Source organism: Crinia signifera, chromosome 8 (assembly GCF_055691185.1).
Source record: "Crinia signifera chromosome 8, ASM5569118v1, whole genome shotgun sequence".
Lineage (NCBI taxonomy): Eukaryota > Metazoa > Chordata > Amphibia > Anura > Myobatrachidae > Crinia > Crinia signifera.
Window position 1 is genome coordinate 107,547,479 of NC_139224.1, and position 26,478 is coordinate 107,573,956.

General features: G+C 44.6%; 1 protein-coding gene across 2 annotated transcripts in view; it reads right to left on the reverse strand.

The window, feature by feature from the left end:
- Positions 1-1,177: 1,177 nt before the first annotated feature.
- The window catches only part of SLC35A3 (solute carrier family 35 member A3), a 50,500-nt gene continuing 25,199 nt past the window's right edge, over positions 1,178-26,478 (reverse strand). For both annotated transcript variants that reach the window (XM_083156949.1, XM_083156948.1), the window contains exons 2-8: positions 18,581-18,788; positions 12,946-13,100; positions 11,893-12,015; positions 11,372-11,543; positions 10,993-11,111; positions 3,764-3,897; positions 1,178-1,830 (exon numbers count right to left, since the gene is read on the reverse strand). In XM_083156949.1, the coding sequence (XP_083013075.1) occupies positions 1,740-1,830; positions 3,764-3,897; positions 10,993-11,111; positions 11,372-11,543; positions 11,893-12,015; positions 12,946-13,100; positions 18,581-18,770 (984 nt within the window). In that variant the 5' untranslated portion in view covers positions 18,771-18,788 and the 3' untranslated portion in view covers positions 1,178-1,739. The remainder of the gene's footprint in view (positions 1,831-3,763; positions 3,898-10,992; positions 11,112-11,371; positions 11,544-11,892; positions 12,016-12,945; positions 13,101-18,580; positions 18,789-26,478) is intronic.

Here is a 26,478-nt window from a genome sequence, read left to right on the forward strand (position 1 = left end):
ACTGTGGGAGGAAACCCACTCAAGTACGGGGAGAATATACAAACTCTGCACAGTTAGGGCCATGGTGGGATCCGTAACCTCAGTGCTGTGAGGCAGTAATGCTAACCATTACACTATCCATACTGTACTATGGTATAATGTGTATAAAGGTACTATAATGTAGTGCAGTGGTCTGGGAACTCGGTCCTCATTACCCCACACAGTGCATGTTTTGCTGGTAACCCAGCAGGTGCACAGGTGTACTAATTACTCACAGACACATTTTTTAAGGTCCGCAGGTGGAGTTAATTATTTCACTTGTGATTCTGTGAGGAGACCTGCAAAACATGCACTGCGTGGGGTAGTGAGGACCGAGTTCCCTGACCACTGATGTAGTGTAATTTTGTGGTGTAATTTTAATTGGGAGGTTGCCAAATTATTTGCTTGCCCCAGGTGACAAAAATCCTAGTTGCGGCCCTGCGGAGGTGACCTGGAGAGAGCAAAAGCTGAGGCACTGAAGGATTGTCCTCTTTGCCAAGTGGCAGTGTGATGTTACTATTATAGAGAACAAATGATTTGACCATTGCCGCTTCCCCTGGCATTTAAAACTAGATAAATCTGCAATGCACCATAATAAATAAATCATAAACGTAGCTACAGAGTTATAAATTGCTACTTGCATACAGTGGGCAACGGCATTTAGTTTACCAGGAAGAAGGGACCTCACTTTCCACCTCAGTGATGTCACTGCTCATAGTTTATTGACAAATTAAATTCTCACAAATATTGGTCCAAGCCACAAAGTGGATGCCACCAATGTGTTTAGCTAGCAGGAAGACTTTAAAGTGTTTGCAAAAAAAAAACATTTTAAGGCCATAAACAGTGGGCGATTTTGATCAAAAGCTGCCCAGTGTGCATGGCCCAGCGATGCGCGGTGAGCGCTGATGCATCATCGCCGGCTTACCAGCAGATCAGCGGCAGGTTGGATGGTTTTCCATAGCGTCCTATGGAAAGCTGTCCACCACCATGAAAATCGCTTGCATGAAAAACGCTCAGTATGTATGCACTTAGTGATTTTCAGCATCATCGCTGTATGTACACGATGGGCAAAACCGCCCAGTGTTTATGCACCTATAGTTCCACTTGGTCTTTCCTGAGGACAGAGCGATCAGAATGACATTATGGATTTAAACACAAATTTGTTAAAAATGTATTTAATTACCCTTATAATAATCTGTACAATGTATCACATTCCCACCTAAAAGACAGTGAGACATTCAAATATATACAGAACAATTCCTATAGTAATTATAGTTTTGTCTCTTCGGTATAAAATGATAAAAGAGCACTGTCCAGCTCTTCTTTCAAGCTGCCCCTTTGAATTCATTGGAGGTCAGACACTAAATCCAAAAATCCCAGCTCATGAGCCACCACATTAAAAATCCATTTGCCCCAGCTTGGATTTTCCATAGAAGAAAACACTGCATCATATCTGATCAGGAGAGTTCTGTGCAGCAACCCTGAAAAAATAAATCAATGTCTCCCAGTTCAAGTATTCACATATTATAGAAATTTTCTTTTATCATAAACAAGGGTCAGTCCCACACACAAAAAAAGGATCAGCAGTGCTCTGTCCTGCAGTCTTGTCGCTCTCCTTACACAGCAATTCTGGCATCATTGTTCCTCCTCTCAGGAGTCCCAAGCCGTCCCTGAAATAGCAAGGCTGCACCCTGGAAAAAGAATTCCCTGTAATCCAGACATCATGCTTTTATGGGGTTTGCAGACTGTTTAGGGTCATAGCCGTAGAGAAAAGTAGCTGAAATCACGAACATCGCCCCAAGAAAAAAGACACTGCAATAAAGAAGGAACAGCATCATTTGGTAAGCTGTGCATTTCAATTCACAAGCACATGGCCAATGAACTAACAAAGCAGTGTATTGTAGTGCAGACTTATTCTATGCTGGGTGCAATAGATGCACCTAGAAGCAGCCATGTATCAGGCGCAAACTTTCTTAAATCCCGGCTCCCTAGAGTATCAGTATTATATGTTTTTTTCATGGTACCCCTAGGCCCAAATTCTGCTAAAATTATTGAATTAAGTAAATTGTGTTTGCTTATCATCCTTAGTTTTAGTTATGTGGTGGGGGTCAGAGTCTGCTTGTCCACATATTTTTGGTGGTCAGCCTACAAAAAATGTTGATCACACAGACCATAAATAATTTGGATTGGTCCTGGACAACCAATCCCATGGCACCACTGCCATGTGCTCTTTTGAGATTGGTTAATTTTACTGAAAATAATTTTACTTGCTTCCATTAAGTAAGAAAATACAATACGGTGGGTAGTATTCAATGCCACGCGCCGCGGCCGGCAGGGGGTTAAACAGCGAGGACCACAGAAAACCAGCGATCCTCGCTGTTTTACTCCCTCGCCGGCTGCTCGCCCTATTCAATGTTCCGGGGGAATGCTCGCCGTCACAGGACGGCGAGGATTCCCCTAAACAGCGAGACCCGCGGCTAATGCAGCGAACCCACTGTATTTAGCTGCGAGTCTCGCAGATTTCCGAAGCACTGCACTGCAGCCGAATGCGCAGATTCCCCCTCACTCAAAAAACGGAGCGAGGGGGAATTGGCGTATGAGGGGGGTGAGTTGAATACTGACAGGGCGAGCGGTGACAGCGAGCAGGAAGCCCTGCTCGCTGTCACCACTCCCCCACAGCATTGAATAGACCCCACATAACTGGATGGGAAATAGCACATCTTAATGTAGTATGTACATGTAATGTAGTAGGTTAGAATTGGTGTCTGTATCCATCACCAATATATTTAATATATACAGTAGTGCAGTGCACTATTCCAATCCACGAGATCTGTTAGTAGCCCTTTTTCCAATGAATAAAGTTCCTCAATAGATGGCCTACATAAAGACATACATCCAGTAGAATAGTAATTTCACACTCCCCTATAGGAAGGGATAAGGGATTTAGTTGGGATGTTGCTATGGGCAACCAATCAGGCACTATCTATTATCGTCTTGAAGGTGCCATATAAATAAGTAGCTTTTGATTGGTTGCCCAAAGCAACATCCCGTGTGAAATAGAACCGCCATCTTAGTAAATTTCCCCCCATGAGGGTGGCTGCTGGTCTTTAAGTAACCCTTGTTCTGTGAGACTCATAGAAATCTGGATGAGAAAATGACGTCTCGTAGGTTATGATGTTAGAAATGGTGTCTGTACCCAGCACCATCTTACAATACCAATAAAGTAAAGGAGTACTTAATATAGAAGATCTGTCAGCTTGATGGATAGAAGTAGGTCTTCCTTACACCATAACCATATATTCGATGTACAGTATCTTTACTCCAATGGTGTTGCAATTTGCTGATGGGTACAGACACCAATTCCAACATACTACACTAAGGTGTTCTATTCCTATCCATTTTTGTCACATATTATATACACATAATTATACACTACAGGGCTATTTAAAAAGAATGAACAGATTTCATTCCGCAATATTTTTAAAGGAAAAGCAATCCAAAACTCCAGCCAAGTCCCAAATATTCTACTCATAATCAAGTTTTGTTTCCAATATTACAAGTGTTCAATGTGGCCAGTACCCGCAGTGTAGGATTTCTATGTGCACCCACCATATAGTAGTTACGTCACTTAATGTACATATAGATGTCAATAATATAAATACATGTAAATAAAGTATAAGTTATGTGCTGCATACCCTTACTTTCAGCACATAATTCTTTTGATAGCTATAAAATGGCACTGTACCTGGTAGGGACAAAGTCCTGCAGCCAAAAGTAGGATATAAGTGTTGACAGAATGATAGAGAGAGATGTGGCGAAGCCTTTCAGGATGTTATCGGCATATTTAATTACAGCAGCAATGACCAATCCACCCAGAGCCTGCAAAGGTATTGAGAAAAGAAAACATGATTGATTACGAATTTTTTGTCTTTCTGCATGTCTCAAACAGAATGGAAAAAATTATAACATCCACGTCGGCGTGGAGCTGAGAATAGAATAGTGTGGCGAGCGCAGCGAGCCACCGAGCCCCGCGAGGGGACGCCGATACCTTCACAGTTATACGCGTCCCCTCGCGGGCTTCACAGGTGTCCGTGGCTACGCGGACACCTGTGAAGCCCGCGAAGGGACGCGTTTACCTGTGAAGGTATCCGCGTCCGCTCGCCACGCTTCGGGCTCGGTGGCTCGCTGCGCTCGCCACACTATTCTATTCTCAACTCCACGCCGACGTGGATAGTGGGGGTATGAAAAGGTCGGAGGACGCGTACCACCGCCCCTCGCGGGTTTGCTGCGCTCGCCACGCTTCGGGTTGACGTTGATCGTGGGGTGGCGTTAACAATTGTGGGGGCCATTTCAGAGTTCAAGGGCACTATTAGGGCTCTGTGGCCCATTTAACATTGTTTCCTATGGCCAAATCGCGGGCATTGAGGCATTTAACAGTAAAATCGCGTCCAATCACCGTTTTAACATTGATCCCTATGGGAAAATCGCGGGCATCGCGTTGCACCCGTTTTTTATGTCCCCGCGATGGCCGCGATTTTTTACCCCCGACGCCCGCGATTCCAATTGCGGGCGCCGTTCTAGGTAAAGAGTACCTTTTCAACATTAACTTTATGTTTATTACAATAGGTCGTGTATTACCAGGTTGTTGTTTTTTTGTTGTGCTGTTAGCACCCCGTTTTTCTACTATATTTGGCCCCATCAGGCCCTGCACATCCCTCGCACCTACCATCATTATGGCTGAGGGCGGTATTATGGACAGTGTCGACTGTTTGGACAGCATCAACCTGGCACTCCTCACACAGGGCAAGGTCCTGTCCTTTTCTGAATCAGAAGCTGAGGTGATCATATCCAATGCCAAAATTGATAATGAAGTAGCCGAGACTCGGCCTTTGGAACATCTTTACAATGATTGGGCTAAACTCAAACAAAAGGAAATCGACTACATGTATCACGGCAGCACTTTAAGCGACTATTACAAGAACAAGCGGATTCCGCGGGGCTTCCGAGTCCGGAACGCGCCCACCATCGGACGCTTCAACATTTCGTTCTGCAAAAAATGGATCGCCGTGCTCAATAAATGTAGTCTCCATTTAATCCTCCTCGTCATTGAGGAATCCAGCTGTGAACTCGCCATTGCACGTGAACGCATCAAAACCTTTGAGGACACCCACAAAGCATCTTCCTCCGCTGACTCCACAACTGATTGGCTCGATAAGCTCAACAAACAAGTCGCCAACTACAAGCGTGAGCTTATACAATTTAAAAAACAGAAGCTGAATAAAGTAAATACTGATTATGAGCACAACCAGGTATACTCCTGGATACAAAATGGTGGCAACCCTTCAAGGAACTATCAATATGGTCGACACCAAAGACGACAGGGTCACCAAAGGGACAATACTGACTCTTCTTATGATGGCCCGACCACTAGTGACTCTGATGTTGCCACCAAACCCAAACGACGGGCTAAGCGTGCGATTTCCCCTTTAGGGGTTCGCACCCGTCAAATCCTGGCCCGAGACGGAGGTACAGGACGAGGAGAGGTGGTCAGTGGAAAAGGTCGCGGCAGGAGGGGCAGACCACCTCTGAGAACATAATTTACAATTTATCGTCACATGTATTATCAGATGCTGAACAGCGTGTTTTGAATAAAGGGCTTTCTTTCGTGCCCACTGCACGCTTCAATGACATGCAGTGGGAGATCGAAAAATATAAGCTCAATAGGTCCTTGAAACTCAAGGAATATTTTGGTAAGAAAATTGATATGCCGTCATTATCTTCACCTGTTTCTGATATACCTGTTCAACTGTCTAGGCTACAACCTAAATCTGTTTTCGACCCCCTCTCCAATAACTCCAATATTAAAACATTTATGCAAGCGATTGAGGTCCAGGTCTCTAATGAAGTTCATCCACGCAATGGTACTCACAATGTCTCTAGTGCTAATCTTAGCCATGATGAATTTCAGGCTCTGCAAGATCTTGGTAGCTACAACCATATAGTAATCCGGGCCGCCGACAAAGGCGGTGCCGTTGTATTACAAGGTCTTGTAGATTATAAACGTGAAATTGCCAGACAGTTAGATGATGAGTCTGTTTATTGCCGCCTGAATAGTGACCCCACCATTGAATATACTGGTATTTTAACCAATTTATTGAAGTCTGCTGTCTCTGATGGTGTTATTTCTCCTGAGCTATCCACGGCCCTGCTAGTTACTAATCCGGTTGTACCTTTATTGTACACCCTTCCTAAAATACACAAGGGGTTGGATACCCCTCCTGGCAGGCCCATAATTGCTGCCCGTGGTTCTCTCTTTCAAAATGTCTCCACATATATTGACGCTTTATTGCAACCCTGCATTAGATCTTCCCCGGGGCATCTGCTTGATACGACTGCATTTCTTAATAGTCTCACAGCATTGGGTCCTATACCTCCTGGAAGTTATTTATGTTGTATCGACGTGACGAGTCTTTATACCATAATCCCAATGTGTCTGGTTTGGAGTCTGTTAAAAATTTACTGCTTGGTAATGTGAATTATACTGGTCCTAGTGTTGAGTTTGTACTGGCTCTACTCGGGCTGGTGCTCACCCATAACTACTTCCTGTATGATCGTTCCTTCTATCTACAACGCGTTGGCTGTGCGATGGGTAGCAATTTTGCCCCATCGTACGCCAACGCGTACATGATGGACATGGAAAAAGTTATATTTTTTTCTAATCCCGATATATCGCAGTGGATATTTTTCTACACGCGATATATCGACGATTTATTCATGATTTGGACTGGCCCTAAAGATGTTTTTACCAACATGATTGATAATCACAATAAAACCGGCAGTCCTGTGCAGTTGACTTACACTGTCGACACAATGTCGATTCATTTTCTTGATGTTGCCCTTACCATTCGGGATGGTGTTGTGGTCACGTCGGTGTATACTAAGCCGACTGACCGCAACACTTTTCTACATGCTACCAGTTGTCACCCAGGTTCGAGCAAATTTAGTCTGCCATATTCGCAGTTTCTGCGCGCCAGGCGCATCTGCAGTACTGACGATTTGGCTGAGAAGGCCATCGATGACATGCTTAACAAATTCCTCACCAGGGGCTATGATCGTACTCTTCTTCATGAAGCAAAAGCCAAAGCTTTGTCTAAAACTAGACAATCGCTACTGGTTTACCAACAGAAAAATGCCTCTAACAAAAAAAGACTTCCATGGGTTAACCATTACAATGTAGCTAGTTCTTGTATTAACAAAGTTACCAAAAGACTCTGGCCTTTGATACAGATGGACGATTCCCTAAAGCTGTCTGACACCACCATTATGCCGTGCTACACCCGTGGCAGGAGTGTGCGCGACTATGTGGTGAAGTCGGATGTCGCTTTGCTGCAATCTTCTGGCAGTGAGCAGTTTCTGGGTACACGTCCAGGCTGCTTTAAATGCCTGAATTGTGTCACCTGTAGATCTTTGATCACAGGTGACTCATTCTGTCATCCATCTAGTGGCAAACGGTACTTTATCAGGCATCGTTTATCTTGTACGACACGCTACATTGTGTATTTGATTTCGTGCCCTTGTTCTATGTATTATGTTGGAAAAACTGACAGAACTCTTAGAGAACGTATGGCCTCCCACCGTTATTCAATTAAATTAGCACTCGAGAAAGGTACCAGTGACCAACCGGTGGCCAGGCACTTTCTCGAGGCGCACCACACCATGACAGCACTCCGTTATATGATCATTGATCATATTCCGGCTTCCATTCGCAGAGGCAATCGCTCGCTACAATTACTTAAATGCGAGGCACAATGGATTCAACGCCTCAACACCATTGCCCCCCGTGGCCTCAACGAGTTCAGGGGTTTGCACTGCTTTTTGTAAAGTTAAGGTAACTACCGATTCAGTCTATCTATGGTATAATATTTTTTTAGTATCCTCCATTTAGATAATGATCTCTATTCTGGTTCTGTGCAGCTATTGATTTTCTTATTGTTGCCTTGTTACTTTTCTATGACTGAGGACACGTAATTCATTTTTGGCTTACCTCTGATTGCATTTTTTATATTATAAGTACGTTACAATGTGATGGATTGTTTTGCCAATTTTTTGCTATGCCATACACAGCCGACTATGTCCATTTACCGCTGTTTTTAAAAAAAAATCTATTTTTCTACTATGTATTTTTCTCACTTGGTGTTATTTTCTTTTATTCATTGTGTTACCATAGCGATGTCTAAACAACATTTTTCTTGTGCATTTTATACTTAAATTGCCATTTCTGCATTGTTACGTATCTGGCTGTATATGCATCATGTTGCTATGGTAACATTAGCTTCCCAGTAAGCCCATACGGGACACGCCAGCTGACGCGCTGACGCATTCTATGTGCGCCGGTGACGTAGGCGTGGCTGTGTGTTCGGCGGCGCCGTGATGGGAGGAGAGGACGAGGTGTTCATTATCTGGTGTGGTGTATAAATGTAAGTCTGTTTTTTATGTCTTGTTATATCCTGATGAAGAACTGATTAAAGTTCGAAACGTTGATAATTATACCTGGTTGAATTCCTTTTATTTCTGCTGAGTGCCGCCGTCTGGACTGGTGTGTGTATATATATATATATATATATATATATATATATATATATATATATATATATATATATATATATACACACATACACACACACACACACACACACATATACATACATACACACACTAAACCAATCTATTATGTTCAGACAAATCATTTTGTAAAGAAAAAAAAAAAGTTTTTATTCAAAATAAAATGCTCATATTAAATTTATTTTTGCTCTGGTATTGAATCGCTTTGATTTCACTTGTATTTCTGAGGAAAATCACATGATTCGTTCTCAGTCTCCTAGATGTTACTTGTTAAGTCATTACCCATTTACAGCTTGCAGGGTGCATTGGGAGGCACCTGACTGCACAGAAAGGGACAGGGGGGTTGGGGTGGTGGTCCTTAATCTTCCTGCTACTCCAGAGCATCCTTAGTGACATCATGAGGCCAGTGCACGGAGGAAAAGACAGAGAGCACAAGCAGAGGATACCAATACAGAAGAAGGGGCCTTGCTTTGGTTGCAGGTAATAGACATTTAGAGTTAGGAGCAAATCATGAGGGTGCCGGATGACTGGTCGACAGTCGGGATAACGACTGTCAGTATACAGGCATTGGATCACGACTGTTCAACTGCCCAACAGTCACGATTCTGACCAACAGGGGCTATTCTCCCTCGTGTGGGTCAACGACCCACATAGACGGAGAATAGAACCTGTGGCGATCCACCGAGCCCGCAAGCAGCTTTTTTCTGCTCCCCCCTGTCGGAATACCGGCGGCTGGGATTTCGATGTCGGAATACCGGCGGCTGGGATTCCGATGTTGGAATACCGGCGGCTGGGATTCCGATGTCGGTATACTGACCGCCAGCGAGTCATACCACACCCAATCATAAAAAGGTGTAATTTGCACCTGGAACAAAGCATGGGTGAAATGTAATAGAATGAGAGATTCAGAAACTGAGAGATTTGGTAAGAAATTTACAGGTTTTTTTTTTAAAGCGGCAATCATTTACACTGCAAAACCAGTTTGATTTTAAAGTGTAAATGATTGCCGCTTTAAAAAAAAAAAAAAACCTGGAGATTTCTTACCAAATCTCTCACTTTCTGAATCTCTCATCCTATTACATGTCCCCCCCATATCTCAATACAAGGGGTGCATATCCATTGTACGTATACAGGGAAAAGACTGCTTTTGCATGTAGCGAATACATAATAGGTAGACTCTCTCAACTATAGAGGTGCCCAAATGTAATAAGTGCTTACTGGGCTATTTAGGTTTCCTCCAGCTGGGCAGGCATGCCAAGTGTGTCTGCCCATTAGTACTGGATTTAGGTGTGCAAAGCGGCTGAGCCCAGTCTAAAGTTCAGTTAAGGGTGCTCAAATGGGAGTTTTTGCATATTTCCGCACACACCTATGGAGGTTGCAAGATTAAATGTTTTCTCACCTGGCTGCATGTGTAACGGAAGCATCAATTGCCATTCAGTGACAGCTGAGGTGAACAACAATTGAATTCTCTCCTATAATTATGCCCCATGTAACAGTGTTTATACATATATACACGCACAGCTGGATTATTCCTTTGGCAGCCTGGGTTACTTAAGACTGGAGCACCCTAGAGAGCAAAATATTGAACACAGGGATAGGGTACTCATGCAAATATTTGGTGTGCACAAAGGGGGGAGTGGTCACAGCACATTATGATACAGATGTCCTCATACATTATTGTTGCAGATACTGTATGCCAAGTCCCGTGTGACGCTGCCAGTGCCAGACATGTTTTTTGCTGAAAATATGTCTTCATTGCAATGGGATGGGACTAGGGTGCACAAGGAGATCATCACTCCTGGAGCATCCCATTGCAATGAAGATGCACTTTTGGGTAAAAAGACGTGCTGACCAGGGCTGTTTGGGGCAACTGCAGCAATAATGAGCAGCATTCAAAGCCCTGGCGGCGAGGTATCGACGGCGAGAAGTGCAGATAACTCGTTGTCAGAGTATTCACTCGCCGTTTCCACCTCGCTGGTTCCCTGAGGCTAGGTGGAAACGGCCATTAAAATGGCGAGGCTCGCCACAGCGAACATTGCCGTTTAAGGGGATCTAGCATTGAATACCGCGAGGGGTTTTGACGGCGAGGATGGCTTATTTTCGGCAAGGAAAAGCCTCGTTGGCCGCATTGAATACTCCTCCATGTATGAGGACACAGCTGCAGCTATAAACAAACAAACCTAACCCTAAACATGGAGGAAGCAGTCTGTTGACTTGCAGTGCGCACTAGCATGATCAAAGCTCACGTGATCGGTCACTTAAGGGGTAAAGCACATCTGTGTTATTTATTATGAAATAAATCTTGATTACGGTCAGTCTTTGAACAGAATGTGATGTTTTATGATCTATTACCTGAAGGGCCACAACTATCCAGGTCAGATTATTGTATCCTTGAAAGAATCCCTCCTTGGAAACCTGCTCTCCATCATAAACAAAGACTCCCATGAGACCAAATATGCCACCGAAAAAACCTAAATGGAAGTAAAGTAGAAGCTCAGTGGTGTTATATGCAAGGTAATGGATCAAATAAAGCAGCTAAAGAACTTTAAATCCAACATATTTTGGTGCACACTCTGCATGACCTCTGCTAACAAGCCAGGGAAAGTAGTAACCGGAACAAAAGACTATGTTGCCCTAAACATGGCATACCAAGTATTTGTGTTTTACATTACAACATGACAGGTGACTTGTTTAGAAGTGAAGGTTATTGCACAATTTGCTAGGTACACACCAAGCTGTATATTCCTAATCCACACAGACTGCTTTGTTTCTTTAAGAATCTTTTCAAAGTAGACACCAGCAAAACCACTTGAGAAGCAGGCAGTGAGGACAGCCATTAGCCCCACTATACGAGAGCCCGCAGATACTTCCTTCGCTGGTGAACTGGGCAAATCCGTGGGCCACTAGAACAGGAGAGAAAAGCAAAGTTCACTAAGTTTGATAGATTGCACTTCTAGTAAGCATTGTCAAATACCAGTAAGCAGGCTTTGTAATAACATTTTGACGACAGATAAGAACCACTTGGCCTATCTAGCCTGCCAGTACTGGGTAGTTTTTACAAACCAAGCACCCTATACATATGAATATACTGTATTTAAGTTGAGATTTATCACTGCTATGACCAGCGGATTCCTGTGATCTCTTGGATGGGGGGATGAATGGGGAATTGTCCCAAGTAATTGCTATGTATGGCCCCAATAGACATAAATACTGCTAAACACAAAATACATCATAATGTAGACAGTGTTTTACCTGAACAAACGTTACACCTGCCATAAGGATTACCAAAGAAAGCCACTGAAACTTTGTCAGTTTTTTTTGCAGCATTGAGACGGAGAACAGAGCAGTAGTGAGGATTTTGAGTTGATATGTGACCTGGAAAACAATATAAGACGTTAGGGAGACAAGGACATGGTATAGGACGTTCACAATAAAATATTACCAAGAAAGGTTAAGTCAGTATCCTAGTATTCATATATACATTATGCAGTCCTCCTTATGGTAGGGTTTGTTATCCCAAATTGCTTTGTAACATATTTCTGTAAAACAGACAGTACTTTTTTCAGTGTTACACCTGCAGTTCACTGCACATAGGAGGAAATTCAATTATATAAAGGGGAGAATCATACATTGACGTAGCATTGTAACACTGCCAACAGCACCCTGATTTGTGCCTTTTGTCAAGCCAGCCCAAAACACTAGCACCCACAGAAAGGGGGTGGTCTGGGCAGAGATCTGAATACTCAGAAGTACCCCCTGATGGACCAAATGTTTTTTTTTTTTTTTTTAAACCTGCGACTGGTGTTCAGATCCCAGCTCCTGGTTTTGCAGCTGTATGCCAATATGACATAATTCTCATAGAAACGCAACATATTTGCTCCGCCCCCTCCCTCCACACAACCGGCAAATCGCAGAATTCTTATGTGGAGGCGGGGTTTAATGGTGAATTGTGTCACAGAAATGATGTCCTGCAGAATCCACACCACTTTGCTCAGGTCAGGCTTCAGTGTAAGTATGTGTACAGTATGTGTTCTATGTGTGTGTATGTAGGCATGTGTTGTTCTATGTGTGTATATTTTCAATGTATGTGTGTAGTGTGGATTTGTCAGGCATCTTGGCACCTTAAAGATTTCCCCCATAGGAGAAAATAAAAAAAGTGGAAAAGTGGCATTGTTCAATAGGAAGATATGAGAAAGCGAGTGAACATGGATTGAAATATTAGAACCACTTGGGAATTATGACTAGTCTGTAGCAGAAGCAGGAATGTTCTATATTATGAGTACAGAGTGCTTCCAATGAACATACCTGGTAGGTGGCTGCATCAAGGTTGGACAGCGCAACATACAGGAGGTTATTTTGTAGTGTGTAGATCCCTGAAGGTATGGCAAGCTTTAGTGTTTCCATTGGTTTATTGATTATTTCATCATGAAGTACTCTGTTCAAGGCTCGAAAACTACAACCTGCAAAAAAGCAGAGCACATAGTAGGAGAAACCAAATATATTGTAGTTGTGGCATACTATGAAAACATTGACTGACATTCAATACGCCGGCATCCCAACTGCCATCAGAACACCGGACCGGCATGTGGGGGTTATTCTGGTTCAATCGCAAGGCTGCAATTTCACAGCCTTGAGAATCCCCCAGACGCCGCCCTGCGAACGCCAATACACCCACCCCTCGCACGCCGGGTTCATTCGCCCGGATGTTTACCATAAACATCCATTCGCAGGCCAGGAGGAAACTCCCATATTTTTCAATGGTCGCCGACCATTGAATAATGTGGTGAGTGCAGACATATCTAAAGTGACTCTCAGGTCACACTTAGATATGCGTGCACATTCAGGAGGAAGTGGGTGGGCAGCTGACATTCGCTGATGTCAGCTGCCCGCCCCCGGCACCCATGTCACAGGGTGATTTCCATGGTAACACCAATGAAACGCTGGGCGTGACTATCTGCTGCTGCCCTGCACCCCCTGCCTGCAGTCTTGGGTGCGTGCACCCAGCGAACAGTCTGTTCGCCATGGCCACACGCACCCGGCGTATGCACAGGCGCAGAAATGCGCACACCATTGGTATCCGTGTGAACAAGCGGCCAGGTACGAACGGACATGAATAAGGTCCTATATGGTATCCGGTCCATATGTAGGCAGTCAATATGAGCACCACATGGTCAACAGAAAAGGTTGACATGGGATTGGCCATGCAAGGGGACAAAAAAAACCATGTAAAAACTTTTAACCTTTTCATGTGTCGACCCATTACCATAGCAGTATAAAACACATGCTTAATACAAATCCACCTCTTACGCTTAGAATGTATTTGTATATGCAAAATGCATTCTAAAGGGTTAGACCAAACCAAAACACAATAGCTTAAAACATAGAATGCTGCATATAAAGTATATGGACACCAATCAACACCATCAAATCCTGGATAATGCCAGGATGTGGCAGAAGCATGGATATTAGTTATCTACTTTACCTGAATTGCCATGGTATCCATCATTTGTTACATCTTCCATGTCTTTGATGCTAGCTTGTATGTGTTCTTATGCGTTTCAAATCCAGCTATACGCATAATGGACTTATCAGGGGAGGCTGCATTTAACATAAAATTGCCTTCATCTCAGTGATAGAAGAACCTGTATTTGCGCTTGTATAGGCACTAGTGGGGTGAATTAGGGTTAGACTGCAGGGCAAGACGGGTTAGGTTTAGGAAGCGGGGTACGGGAGTTAGGGTTAGGCACTAGCATGGGCGGTTAGGGTCAGGCTGCGTGGAGAGGGAGGGATAAGGTTGGGGGAAGGTAAGAATACTTAGCTGATTCCCTCCAGTGCCAGTGCCTGTATGCTGACCGCCGGTCATCTGTATGTATCTCTATGAATTATGTTCTACATTTTTAGCTTGTATAAAAGTAACTACCATAAGGTCAATCATTTCTTACATCTCCATTTGGCACAGGTGTTGATATATTTTGCCTACACTTATTGCACTAGCCGAAAACAACAAATATCTGAGTAGCAACAAATAATGCAAACCAATTTATGCTAGAAATGAGCAAAGTTTTTAACCTGCTGTAAGAAATATTGCCCGATTACAGATTTGGCTTAAATATGTGTAAGTCATACAGAAGTTCACTGCAAAGCGGACTACTACACTACAAGCAGGGGCATAACTACATTGGTGCAGGGAGTGCCACTGCTATGGGGCCCACCTTCCCTGCATAGATGTCCCCTCACACCACTGTGGCAGAACAATACTATAATGGGATGCCTCACACTCAGCTCACGTCATCTTATGTGGAGAGGTCTGATGACGTATCATAGGCATGTGGACGGACCTATTGGCATATAAGGGCATGTATCTGAGAGCAGTAGGGGCTTGGGTGAGTTCAATTATATTTTATCTGGCATACAGATAGAAAAAGCTTGCCTACCCTTGCACTCGGTAGGTGTTAGGCCGTTAGTAATTGCAAGGAATCCAGCCCATGTGGTGACACATCTCTATCCCAGGCTCTGGATGGAAGTCAGCCTAAAGGTGCTCATACATGGTGCTAGATGTGATGCGATCTAGTACAAGAAGTACTGCCTGCACATACTTTTTTGGCTTGCCATATGAACTACGCGGTAGCGAGCATTGTATCAAAAGCTAAAATAAACACTGTGCGATGTGAACTACACGTGATGCGTTTTGATCTAAAAAGTTAAAAATGCATGCGAGAATCGCACTGTGTGGGCACCATTACCGCTTGTGTCCCCTGAGAAGACGGAATAAGCCAGGAGCTGAATGCACAGAGGTTAGATTATGGGCAACAGAAATACAAAGGAGTTATTTCAGTGATTATGCAATGCAATGCCATGCAACGTTCCGATGGAGCATTGAGTTAACAGTATACTATACATAGAAGCATTAGGGTCCACTTGCTATGGATCCGGCAAAGATTTAGTTATACCACTGGCTGCTAGCTTGTGTTTTCCCTTGTCGCAAGGGCCAGTTGTAAACGTGGCTTCTGACTTTACAGATAAAACATTAATGTGAGTTTAATGTGCAATTGGGCTTATGGCCATGTTCATTTGTTTATATTTAAGGCGTTCACTCTAATAAAAGATTATATACACCATGGAAATTGTCTTATATATATTTACTTAGTGCCTGGGGAATTGTTAATAGGTTTAAAGTTACTGCTCCAGTCACCAGGAGAATTAAAAGATATGGATGTTTAAATATGTCTGCAAATATGCATGGCATAGGATTATTAGGATCTCTGCCATTTCCAATTTTACACACAATGGGGGTGATTCTGGTTTTCAAAAGCAAACTCCTTTAATGGACGAAACCATGAAGTAAACTCCTTCTTTAATGGACAAAACCATGTGCACTGCATGGGGGGGCTGATGTAACATGTGCAGAGAGAGTTACATTTGGGTGAGTTATTTTGTTTCTGTGCAGAGTAAATACGGACTGCTTTATTTTTACACTGCAATTTAGATTTCAGTTTGAACACACCCCACACAATTTAACTCTCTCTGCACAGGTTACATCTTCAGTGCACCTGGTTTTGTCCATTAAAGAAAGAGTTTGCTTTTGAAAAACAATCAGATTCAGGCCCTGAGCATCTCTTTCTGGGTACAGGGATGACATCAAAACACATGCAAGACAACCCTCAGTGGCTGTAATTAGTATATGTGGGTTGGCTTTTGTTTAGCTTAACCCAGCCCTAACAAAATTAGCCAAGATATACATCGCCCTAAACCGTTGGAATTGGGAGAACTCTTACATCATGTGGGGTTCTTAAACCTTGGTATTCAGCAGAGGCTGGTAACACAAGGGAAAGTGATAGAGAGGTGGCATATGGTGGCAGGATAGGACAGAATGTTAGGAATGGATCCACAGCTCCAGGTGGCTAATACAGGTGTTGCTGTTTAACTGTATTGTAATTTTTATTTTAAAGAAGTGTAATAAATAAGTACATGAAATAGTACATAATTTCTGTTTCAGCGATTACACATATGCAGTAAATGGGAAGAAAAGGAATCATAGTGCCTATTATACACAATATAGGAATGAAACAAAACTAAAGCCACAAATCTTCAACAAAATGTTATCTACATTACATGGGAAATCGTTAAAAAAGGCAGCGACTTCTCCCATCAATAATAAGGGTAACAGCTGGTACATATGATGTCACCAACTATGGGTAACTGGATGTAGATGAGGGTAACTGTATTGGGAGGAGCAAGACTTCCAATGAGGGAGACTTCCTTTGATATGACAAGTGTGTATAGAATTAATCAGGGTACCCACACTGTTGGGAAACCCAGCTCTTGAATAGGAGGGAGAAGCAAATCAAGGCAAGTCATTAATGTATCATTAGGCTTTTAGGAACCACCTTCTGGTTTGTGATATTGTAGGATAATTCAGAGTGATCATGCTAGTCTCTAATCATGGTATAGGAGCTAATTCAGGTTGAATCACAGAAGCGATCCAACACACATTATGCTCTTTGGTGTAATTTGTGCGTGTGCAGGACATGTCCTGCGATCACAGCACAAAACACTGGGCGCCTCTGCCTGATGGACTGAAAGAGGCATTCGTGGGGAGGGCTGGGGGTGTCTGGCGTTTCTGGGAGTATTTTTCCCTGTTGGAAGCATTTTTGATTTTAAGGTTTTCCGGTCGGGATCAAATGAGGAGTTCAGACTTAAAAACCTCAAAAGCTTTTATCTCAGTCATATTTATAGTAAGATTACAACTTGTGTCACTTAATCCAGTGGTGGAGTGATAAAACCACTGGTTTAATTGATCAGTGTGGTGAAGGACATTCACCACACTACTCAAAGAAACCCTTATACTGCATTATGTTACCATACACAACTCAGTATGGTACGTCTAGCACTGGGTGATATTGGAATCTCTTCCAAGATATCTAGATTAGTCAATGTTTTTGCGGGCAGCAAGTTGAGAAAGGACAGGGGATTCCTTCCTTAGCTACTTCATACTGGACATAAATATATATATAAAAAAAAAATCTTGAGAGAACCCCCTCTGCCATATAATAGAAGCAGAGCAGTGTTTCATGGTTGTAGCTCCCTGTTTAGTCTCTATTTCTGCCCAAATGTTCGGTCCTGTGGTTTTCCTGCCGTTTATAAAATGAAATACCATCTATTTCTCCTGTTACTATTAGAGACAATACGCGAGACAGCCTGGGGTCTGGTCATTAGATGGCTATATTCTGCCTCTCCAAACATTACTGAGAACAAGCAATAAACACTTACATTTGTGGCTACACGTCCCTTATGCTTGACCTAGCGGATGACAATTGTATTTTTAATTTTTCTTTGTCTGGAGCTTGTTGTATTTAGAAAGGAGGGGGGTGATGTTTCATTGGCAATGCCAACATACAAGTCCTCTACAGGCAGAAGAGGGAATTACCAAGTCATAAGCAGTTCGTAATATCATTAAGAACTTGTGACATCACTCACATGACTCATGCTTTAATGATGTCAGTCACTTTTTCCTCCCTGATTTTGTTGCCCTCTACTTTTTCTGCTCGTGATTATTAAAGAAATGATATGCTGCATTCTGATAAAATGACGACACACACACACATTTGATCCCTGACTGATCGGGTTAAGAAAACCTCTCTTGACCCCAGGTATGTATGGGTAAATAGACAGATAAAGATCGAGAGGTCGCCTGGGCAGGGGTAACTATTGTGAATGCCCCTGCATTTGCACTGCGTACACACCTAAACAATAATTTGCCATTCACCCAGTATTGGGTGAACGGGCAGATGATTGTATAGGTGTGCATCTAGCTTATGGCATGATAATCACTAGGCATCATCTCTTTTGTTATTTCTCATAATAGCCTATGTTTTAGACTACGCATCATTCTTCTCATAAATATTGTACCATATTGTAAACGAGCTTCACATATACTTACTGCTTTCTTTATATACCAGAAGGATGCAGGCTACAATTTTAAGCACCTCTGCAGCCACCACGGCAGTGGAAGATAAGTATCTTGGCCCCTCCTCCTTCAGGGTGCGAGAGTAGCGCATGGTGAGGACTAAACTGGTGGTCTGAAAGACTAGGATCCCCAAAGAGATGTACTTCAGGTGGGAGGAGGCCATTGTGGTTTCTTGAGATTTCTGGAATCAAGAAGAGAAGAAATGAGTTACATACACAGAAGGGTATAGTGGGATACCGTCCCTGTGGGTTTATCAATCACACAGAGCCTTGGATACAGTAAGCCCTGGTTTCCATTTTTTTAAATTAGAAATAAAATCAGAGTGACTGATATGAAACAGAACCCAACCCCCCCCCCAAAAAAAAAACCACAGGAAAAAATGCAAGCTAACTTTATCCGGTGTCCGATTGATAGATCTACATTAAAAATAGACAGCCAATAGGTCAACCCCAAATGGCCACAAGTTTTTTTTTTTTTTTTTTATTTCTCATTCATGTGGCCTACTATTGGGAATAGTCTTGCAGAGAACAGTGGTAGTAGGCGGAGGTCGCTTGCCGGTCGCATGGTGAGGCTATACCTTTCCTATCAGTTGTCTCAGATATCATGAAACATTAAAAATGACACACACACAAAAAAAAAATCAACACCGGTACAGAAAGGTTGACAGTGTCAAAAGATCGACAATATGTATGTTGACCTTTCGTACCGGTGTCAACCTTTTGCATGTAGGTGTATTCATTAACTATAGTTTTACTGTATATGTGGTTCACACCTAATTTAGCCAGCCACAGTACTTGCGTAAATCATAGCGCTCTCAGATGAAAGGAATATTAAAGCACAACTATTTATTTTACAGAAATTAAGCAATGAATTCATTTTCAAAACACCACACAGGATATTGATGACGTGGCAACTTGTGTCCACACATCCAATTTGTGCACTTTCCCAGGACTGATTATCCTATCAGTCTTACAATCAAACACCATAATCTTTGCTCACGTAGCCAAGTAAAACAAAATATAAAAGGAAAGTCATCACACCCATGTTACTCTGAACTGTTCCTTTCCAGATGTGTAAATAAGGGTCTGAAGAAACGACTTCATGAAAAGACTTCAAGCTGCTGATCTGCAACAGAATTGTTTTATTTATTTTAAACTGGGCCAGTCTAATAGAAACATAAATTTTGACGGCAGATAAGAACCACTTGGCCGATCTAGTCTGCCCCTTTTTTAAACATGTTACCTCAAACCATATTTGATCCTTATTTTTTTGTAAGGATATCAATATGCCTATCCCAAGTATGTTTAAATTGTTCTACTGTATTTGCCTCTACCACCTCTGATGGGAGGCTATTCCACTTATCTACTACTCTTTCTGTGAAGTAATTCTTCCTCACATTTCCCCTGAATCTTCCTCCCTCTAGTTTTAGTGCATGTCCTCGTTTTCTGCTGCTCCTCTTCCTGTAAAGAATGTCTCCCACCTGCACATTGTTAAAGCCCTTGATAGATTTGAAAGTTTCTATCATGTCCCCCCTTTACCTTCTCTGCTCCAATGTATACATATTAAGATCTTTTATACCCCTTTTCCACTTGCAGTCCCAGGTCAGACCCGAGAATGTGTTCCAGGATGCTTCCCGGGACACTACCCGGGAATGTACCCTTTCACATTGCATTCAGACCCGGGATCGACCCGGGACAGCCCCATTCACACTGATCCATAGATCTGCCATAGATCTGGGATCAGGAAGTGCCCCACTGCTGCATCCAGCGGACAGGGTGTCCTACCTTGTAGGAGCCGGTCTCCTCGGAGTCGAGAGGCTATGTCAGTGTACCGTAGGAGCCAGTCCCCCCGCACCGCCTCCTTCCTCCGCTCTCTCCCCGCACCGAGCCGCTGCTGCTCCCGCCTCTTCTAGCCGGATCCGGGCTGCATTACACCATCCTCACCGCTTTGTCCTAGCTCTGATCTGCCGCTGCTCCTCCGCCACCTCTGCCCGGGCCGTGCACGGAGATCCGCTATGCCTCTCCTCTCTCCGGGCTGCTCGGGCACTCCGCTCACTGCAGCCGCACACTAGAAACTGACACCGTCCCCATTCACACTGACGGCATCCCTTGTCGTTTCCTGGTCCTACCCTGGTCAGAGATCCCGGAATGCTGAACATGTGATATTCTTCAAAGACCCTTTCACACTGCACTAAATACCGGGTTGATGCGGGTTCATTTGCAAAAACCCGGGATATTTTTGCAAGTGGAAAAGGGGTACTAGTCTTTCCTGGTACGTTTTGTGATGTAGGCCTTGCACCATTTTAGTTGCCCTTTTTTGTACAGTCTCTAATGTATTTATATCCTTCTGGAGATATGGCCTCCAGAACTGAACACAGTACTCTAGATGAGGTCGTACCAATGACCTATACAGTGGCATTATTACTTCTTTCTTTCTACTGCTGATACCTCTCCCTATGCAACCAAGCATCTGACTTGCCTTCTTCATTGCTTTGTTACATTGCCTACCTGCTTTTAAGTCCCCTGAAATAGTGACACCTAGATTCCTCTCTTCCTCAGTAGTTTCCTTTATAGTGCCATTTATACTATATTTAGTCTTTGGATTTTTGCAACCCAAGTGCATGATTTTGCATTTTTTTGGCATTAAACTGTAGTTGCCATGCTCTTGACCATCTACCTAGATCATCAATCATTTGTTTTACACCTCCTGGTGTGTCTACCCTGTTGCATACCTTTGTGTCATCTGCAAAAAGGCACATTTTACCCTCAATTCCATTTGCAATATCACCAATAAAGATATTAAAAAACACTGGTCCAAGTACAGATCCCTGGGGTACCCCACTTGTAACCTTTCCCTCTTTTGACTGTACTCCATTTACTACAACTCTGTTTTCTGTCCTGCAACCATGCTCTTATCCATTCAACTATCTTAAAATACAATCCCAAGCTTTCAAGTTTATTTAACAGTCTGCGATGTGGGACAGTGTCAAAAGCCTTACTAAAGCCTAGATAAGCTGCATCTACAGCCCCATCTTGATCTATTACTTTAGTCACCCAGTCAAAAAAGTCAGTAACATTTGTTTGACATGATCTTCCCCCAGTAAACCCATGCTGTTTCGGATCCTGTAAATTGCTGGTTTTGAGATATTCTACAACTCTTTAGGCCCCCATACACTATGCGATTTTGGGACGATTTCATCCGATTTCGGCACTCTGTGCCGATAATCGGATGAAATCGGCCCAAAATCGTAGGTATGTGACATTTGATCCGATCCGATGCGCGGTCCCGTGCGCATCGGACCGGATCAGGGAGGTCGGACGGTCTGTACATACGATCACGTCCGACCTCCCTGTATGCATATACCTGCCACCTGACAGGCATATGCATACAGACACCGGGGGAGTAGTGGGGGCGGCCAGCGGCAGCGGTGGTGGGGGCGGCCAGCGGCAGCAGTGGTGGGGGCGGCCAGAGAGCGGCCGGTCATTTGACAAGTATTTTAAAAATATAATAGCCGCCACTGCGCGTCCCGTCCCCGCCGCTGCTGCTATGTGTAAGTACACTGCGCTCACCGCAAACGCCGCCCGTCCCCGCCGCCGCTGCCTGCCCCCACTACCGACGCTGGCCGCCCCCACCACCGCTGCCCGCCCCCACTACTGCTCACCGCCCTGCAGCTCCCCGGGTTTTTTTTACATGGGATAAATCGCATGCGATTTATCCCATGTAAAAATGGCACATCAAGTGCCAAATTGTATGTGAGCCTCCCGGGGAGCTGCCGGGCGGCTCGCAGGTAAATTGGGTCCGACTTGTCCCTAGGACAAGTCGGCCTAATGTATGGGGGCCTTTTGTTTTAAGATTGTTCCATCAATTTCCCTACTACTGATGCAAGGCTCACTGGTCGATAGTAGCTTACCTCTTCCTTTCTTTCACTTTTGTGTAGTGGGACTACATTCGCTGTTTTCCAGTCCTCTGGGATTACTCCAGTAGCTAGTGACTGGTTGAATAATTATTTTATTGGTTTTACTAGTGTTCCCGCTAGGCTGTTTTAGCGGGGCGCTGCGCCCTGCTCGATTTCTAAAGGGCAAAATGCACCCTGCCCCTCCAGCAGCGCCCCGCTAAAAGAGCCTGCTGCCTGACTAATGTTGTGCCCGGGGAAGCTCCAGGCACCGCAATCTCGGCGGCGCTAGGCTTCCCCGGCAGCTCACGGACTTTGGCGGGGTCAGACGGAGGAAGCCCGGGCACGCCCGCTTTGGTGACGCGGTGGCCCAGGCACGCCTCCTCTGGTGACGCAGCGGCCCGGGCACGCCTCCTCTGGTGACACGGCGGCCCGGGCACGCCTCCTCTGGTGACACGGCGGCCTGGGACCGCCTACGATGACGTCGGCGGGCCCGGTCCGCCCCATCCTGTACAGCGGCGCCCTGTCCCCAAAAATTCCTAGGGGGGAACACTTTTTACCAGCTCCCCATTAAGCTCTTTTAGTATCCTTGGATGTATCCCATCTGGCCCCATTGATTTATCCACTTTCAGATTTGAGCGTTCTGTCAGGACTTTCTCCTCTGTAAATGTACTTGTGTCGCACTCAGTTTTCTGACTATACTTGCATCTTAACTGTGGCCCCTTCCCCTCTCTTTCAGCAGTGAATACTGAGCAGAAATAATTATTAATATGATCTGCTATTACATTGCCCCCTCAAGAAGACTTCCACTCTCTGTCTTTAGTCTTATTATTATTTTACTTTTTTATTTTCTCCTTTCACATATATACCTAAAAAAAAGTTTTCCCCCCTTTACCCACTGACTGGACCATTTTCTCTCCAGCCTGTGCTTTTGCACATCTGATTACCTTCTTAGCCTCCTTCTGTCTAACAAGATACACCTCTTTGTCTTTATTATTCTGCGTCTGCTTACATTTCTTAAAGGCCAAGGGCTTCAAGTGGTCATCACTGACATCAGAGACACACCCAAAAAATGCCTGGGCATGCCTGTGTTTTTTTTCTCAAACACACCCTAAAAAAGCCATGTTTCCACCCCTTAACAATGGCTTCCTGTCAATCAAAACTGACTTCTTTGCATACAGATATTTATTTGCCAATTGCCACCGCCAGCAGCATTTGCATTGCGTTTTATAATTAAATTAGAGAAATGCGTTTCATAATTAAAATGGTTTGCAAATTCTCTGATTAGCATTTCATGCTGAATTAGGCCCTATACAGTGTGGCGTAGCTACCAAGGTTGTAGGGGGTGCAGCTGCTATAGGGTCCTGGCTGATCCAAGGACTGGCTAATCCCCATGCACCCAGTCACTGGGGGCTACCTCACTGGCTCGAGTGCCACAATTCAAAGGTATTTAGAGGGCGGGGCCTAATGCTGGGTTAGTGACACCCCTATCAGAGTCTTCTGCATCTGCTGGAGTCAGTTAATACTTTCTCCCCCTCTTTCTCTTTCCGTCTCCCTCCTTCTGTCCTTTACTATCTTGTGCAATGTGTAATGGAAGCTCTACCTGACATAACGTGCAACGGGGGCTCTACCTGGCATAACGTGCAACGGGGGCTCTACCTGGCGTAATGTGCAATGGGGGCTCTACCTGGCGTAACGTGCAACGGGGGCTCTACCTGGCGTAATATGTAAAAGGGGCTCTACCTTGCCTAATGCAATGCCCAGGCAAAGCTAAGCAGTAGGAAGTGCAGAGCCCCTCATACAGGGCAATTCAAGTTAGGTAGTGTGACTGCTCCCTCCTACCCCCACAGCAATAGGCAGAGGCTCAGCAGCAGCCTTTCAGCAGCACAGCACATTACAGCATGTGCTGTGCTGACCGCATAAGAGGTCATGTTGCTACCGCCCGGGAGGGTGGTGGGACCCTAGGGTGGATTTGGGCTGCAAGCTCCAATTAGCTCATGAGCAGGCACCATATTTGAAATGGCCACTGGAGTCAGTTAGTAGAAGCGCGATCTCCACTCTCCTCAGAGATGGAAGGAGCCGGCGGCGGCAGCAGCAGTATGGCACTACAGGAGGGCATTATGTAAATGGTACTACGGAGGGCATTTTGAGAGTAAACGGCACTACTGGGGCATTATGTGTAAGTGTCTCTAAAATGCTGAGTGAGTGTGTGTGTATATAGTGTTCCCTCTAGGCTGTTTTGCCCGATTTTTAAAGGGCAAAATGCGCCCTGCCCCTCTCGCAGCACCCCGCTAAAACAACCTCACGGGGAAGCCCAGCATCACCGTAGACGGCGATGCCTGGCGCTTCCCCGGCAGCATAGTGGCTTCGGAGAGGCCGGGCCCGCCCCCTTTGATGACTGTGGCGGCCCGGGCCCACCTCCTTTCATGACGGCGGCGGCCTGGACACGCCCCCTTTCATGATGGCGGCGGCCCGGGCATGCCTCTTTCATGACGGGGGCGGTCCGGGCACGCCCCTTTAATGGCGTCGGCGGCCCGGGCACGCCCCTCTTGTGATGTTGGTTGCTCGGGACCACCCCCAGCTGTGACGTTGTCAGGCCCGGTCCGCCCCCCGGCGCGCTGCCAATCCTATAGTGAATACTATGTGTGTGTGTGTGTGTGTGTGTTTGTGTGTGTGTGTGTGTGTGGGGGGGGGGGGGGCAGGACGAATATATATCAGTACTGTTACTGGCTACCTAGCTGGCTGTGCAATCACCACGTGGCACCGCTGATTGGCTGCCTGGGTGCTGCACAGCTCAGTAATGATATGTTCCATATGTCTGTGTCCCTCATTAGAGTACATCTAGTACTGGGGTAGCCAACCCTAGTCCTCGAGAGCTACCAACAGTGCATGATTTGCAGGTCTCCTCACAGAAGCACAAGTGAGCTAATTAGCTCCATCTGTGTATCTTTTAAAATGTGTCAGTGATTAATGAGTGCAGCAGCTAGGTTGTCTGGAAAATGTGAACTGTTGGTAGCTCTCGAGGGCTAGGGTTGGCTACCACTGATCTAGTATATATATATATATATATATATCAGTACTGTTACTGGCTACCTAGCTGGCTGTGCAATCACCATGTGGCGCCACTGATTGGCTGCCTGGGTGCTGCACAGCTCAATAATTATATGTTCCCCATGTCTGTGTCCCTCATTAGAGTACATCTAGTATATATATATCAGTACTGTTACTGGCTGTGCAATCACCATGTGGTGCCGATGAATGGCTGCCTGGGTACTGCACAGCTTGGTAAATATGTTCCCCATGTTCGTGTCCCTTATTAGAATGCGTCTTGTGCATATCTGTATGTGTGATGTATATCTGTACTGCCATTGTTGCCTGTTCCTTGTACTGATGACCCTTTGTATTGCAGTATGTGCATTGTTATTTTTAATGTCTGTAAAGCGCCTTGAGTCCTGTTGGAGAAAGTGCGCTATATAAATAAAACTTACTTACTATTAAAATAGGGTTTATCCCCAAGCATATTATATGCTCAGAGTTGGTGACATGAAATTTGCGGTTATTGTAGCTAGCTAAATTCCCCCTAAATGTCCATGTTTGGACCAGATTCCGGTTTCTTATTGTACTTAATTCCTCCCAACATATTGGGGGTGTGAATTAGGAACAAGGCCGTGCCCAATGAAAGGGTTGCCTTAGAAAAAGGGGCATGGCTTCAACAAAATTATGCTACCTTGAGCCATGCCTCCTGTTATTACATCTCGGGGCATGGCCAGCAATCTGTAGGCCTACAGCTCCTCAGTCCCCCGTGAATAAACACTGTGTGCAGAGCAGTAAGGGACAGAGGCCTCACAACTGCCCTAACACCACCACAGGACACTGCTGCCCGCAGGTGGGACAGAGGGACAGTCCTATTGGGATACTTGGGAGGTAAGAAAATGTTGGGATAATAAAAAGTACTAGCTTAGTCCACTAATACAATATC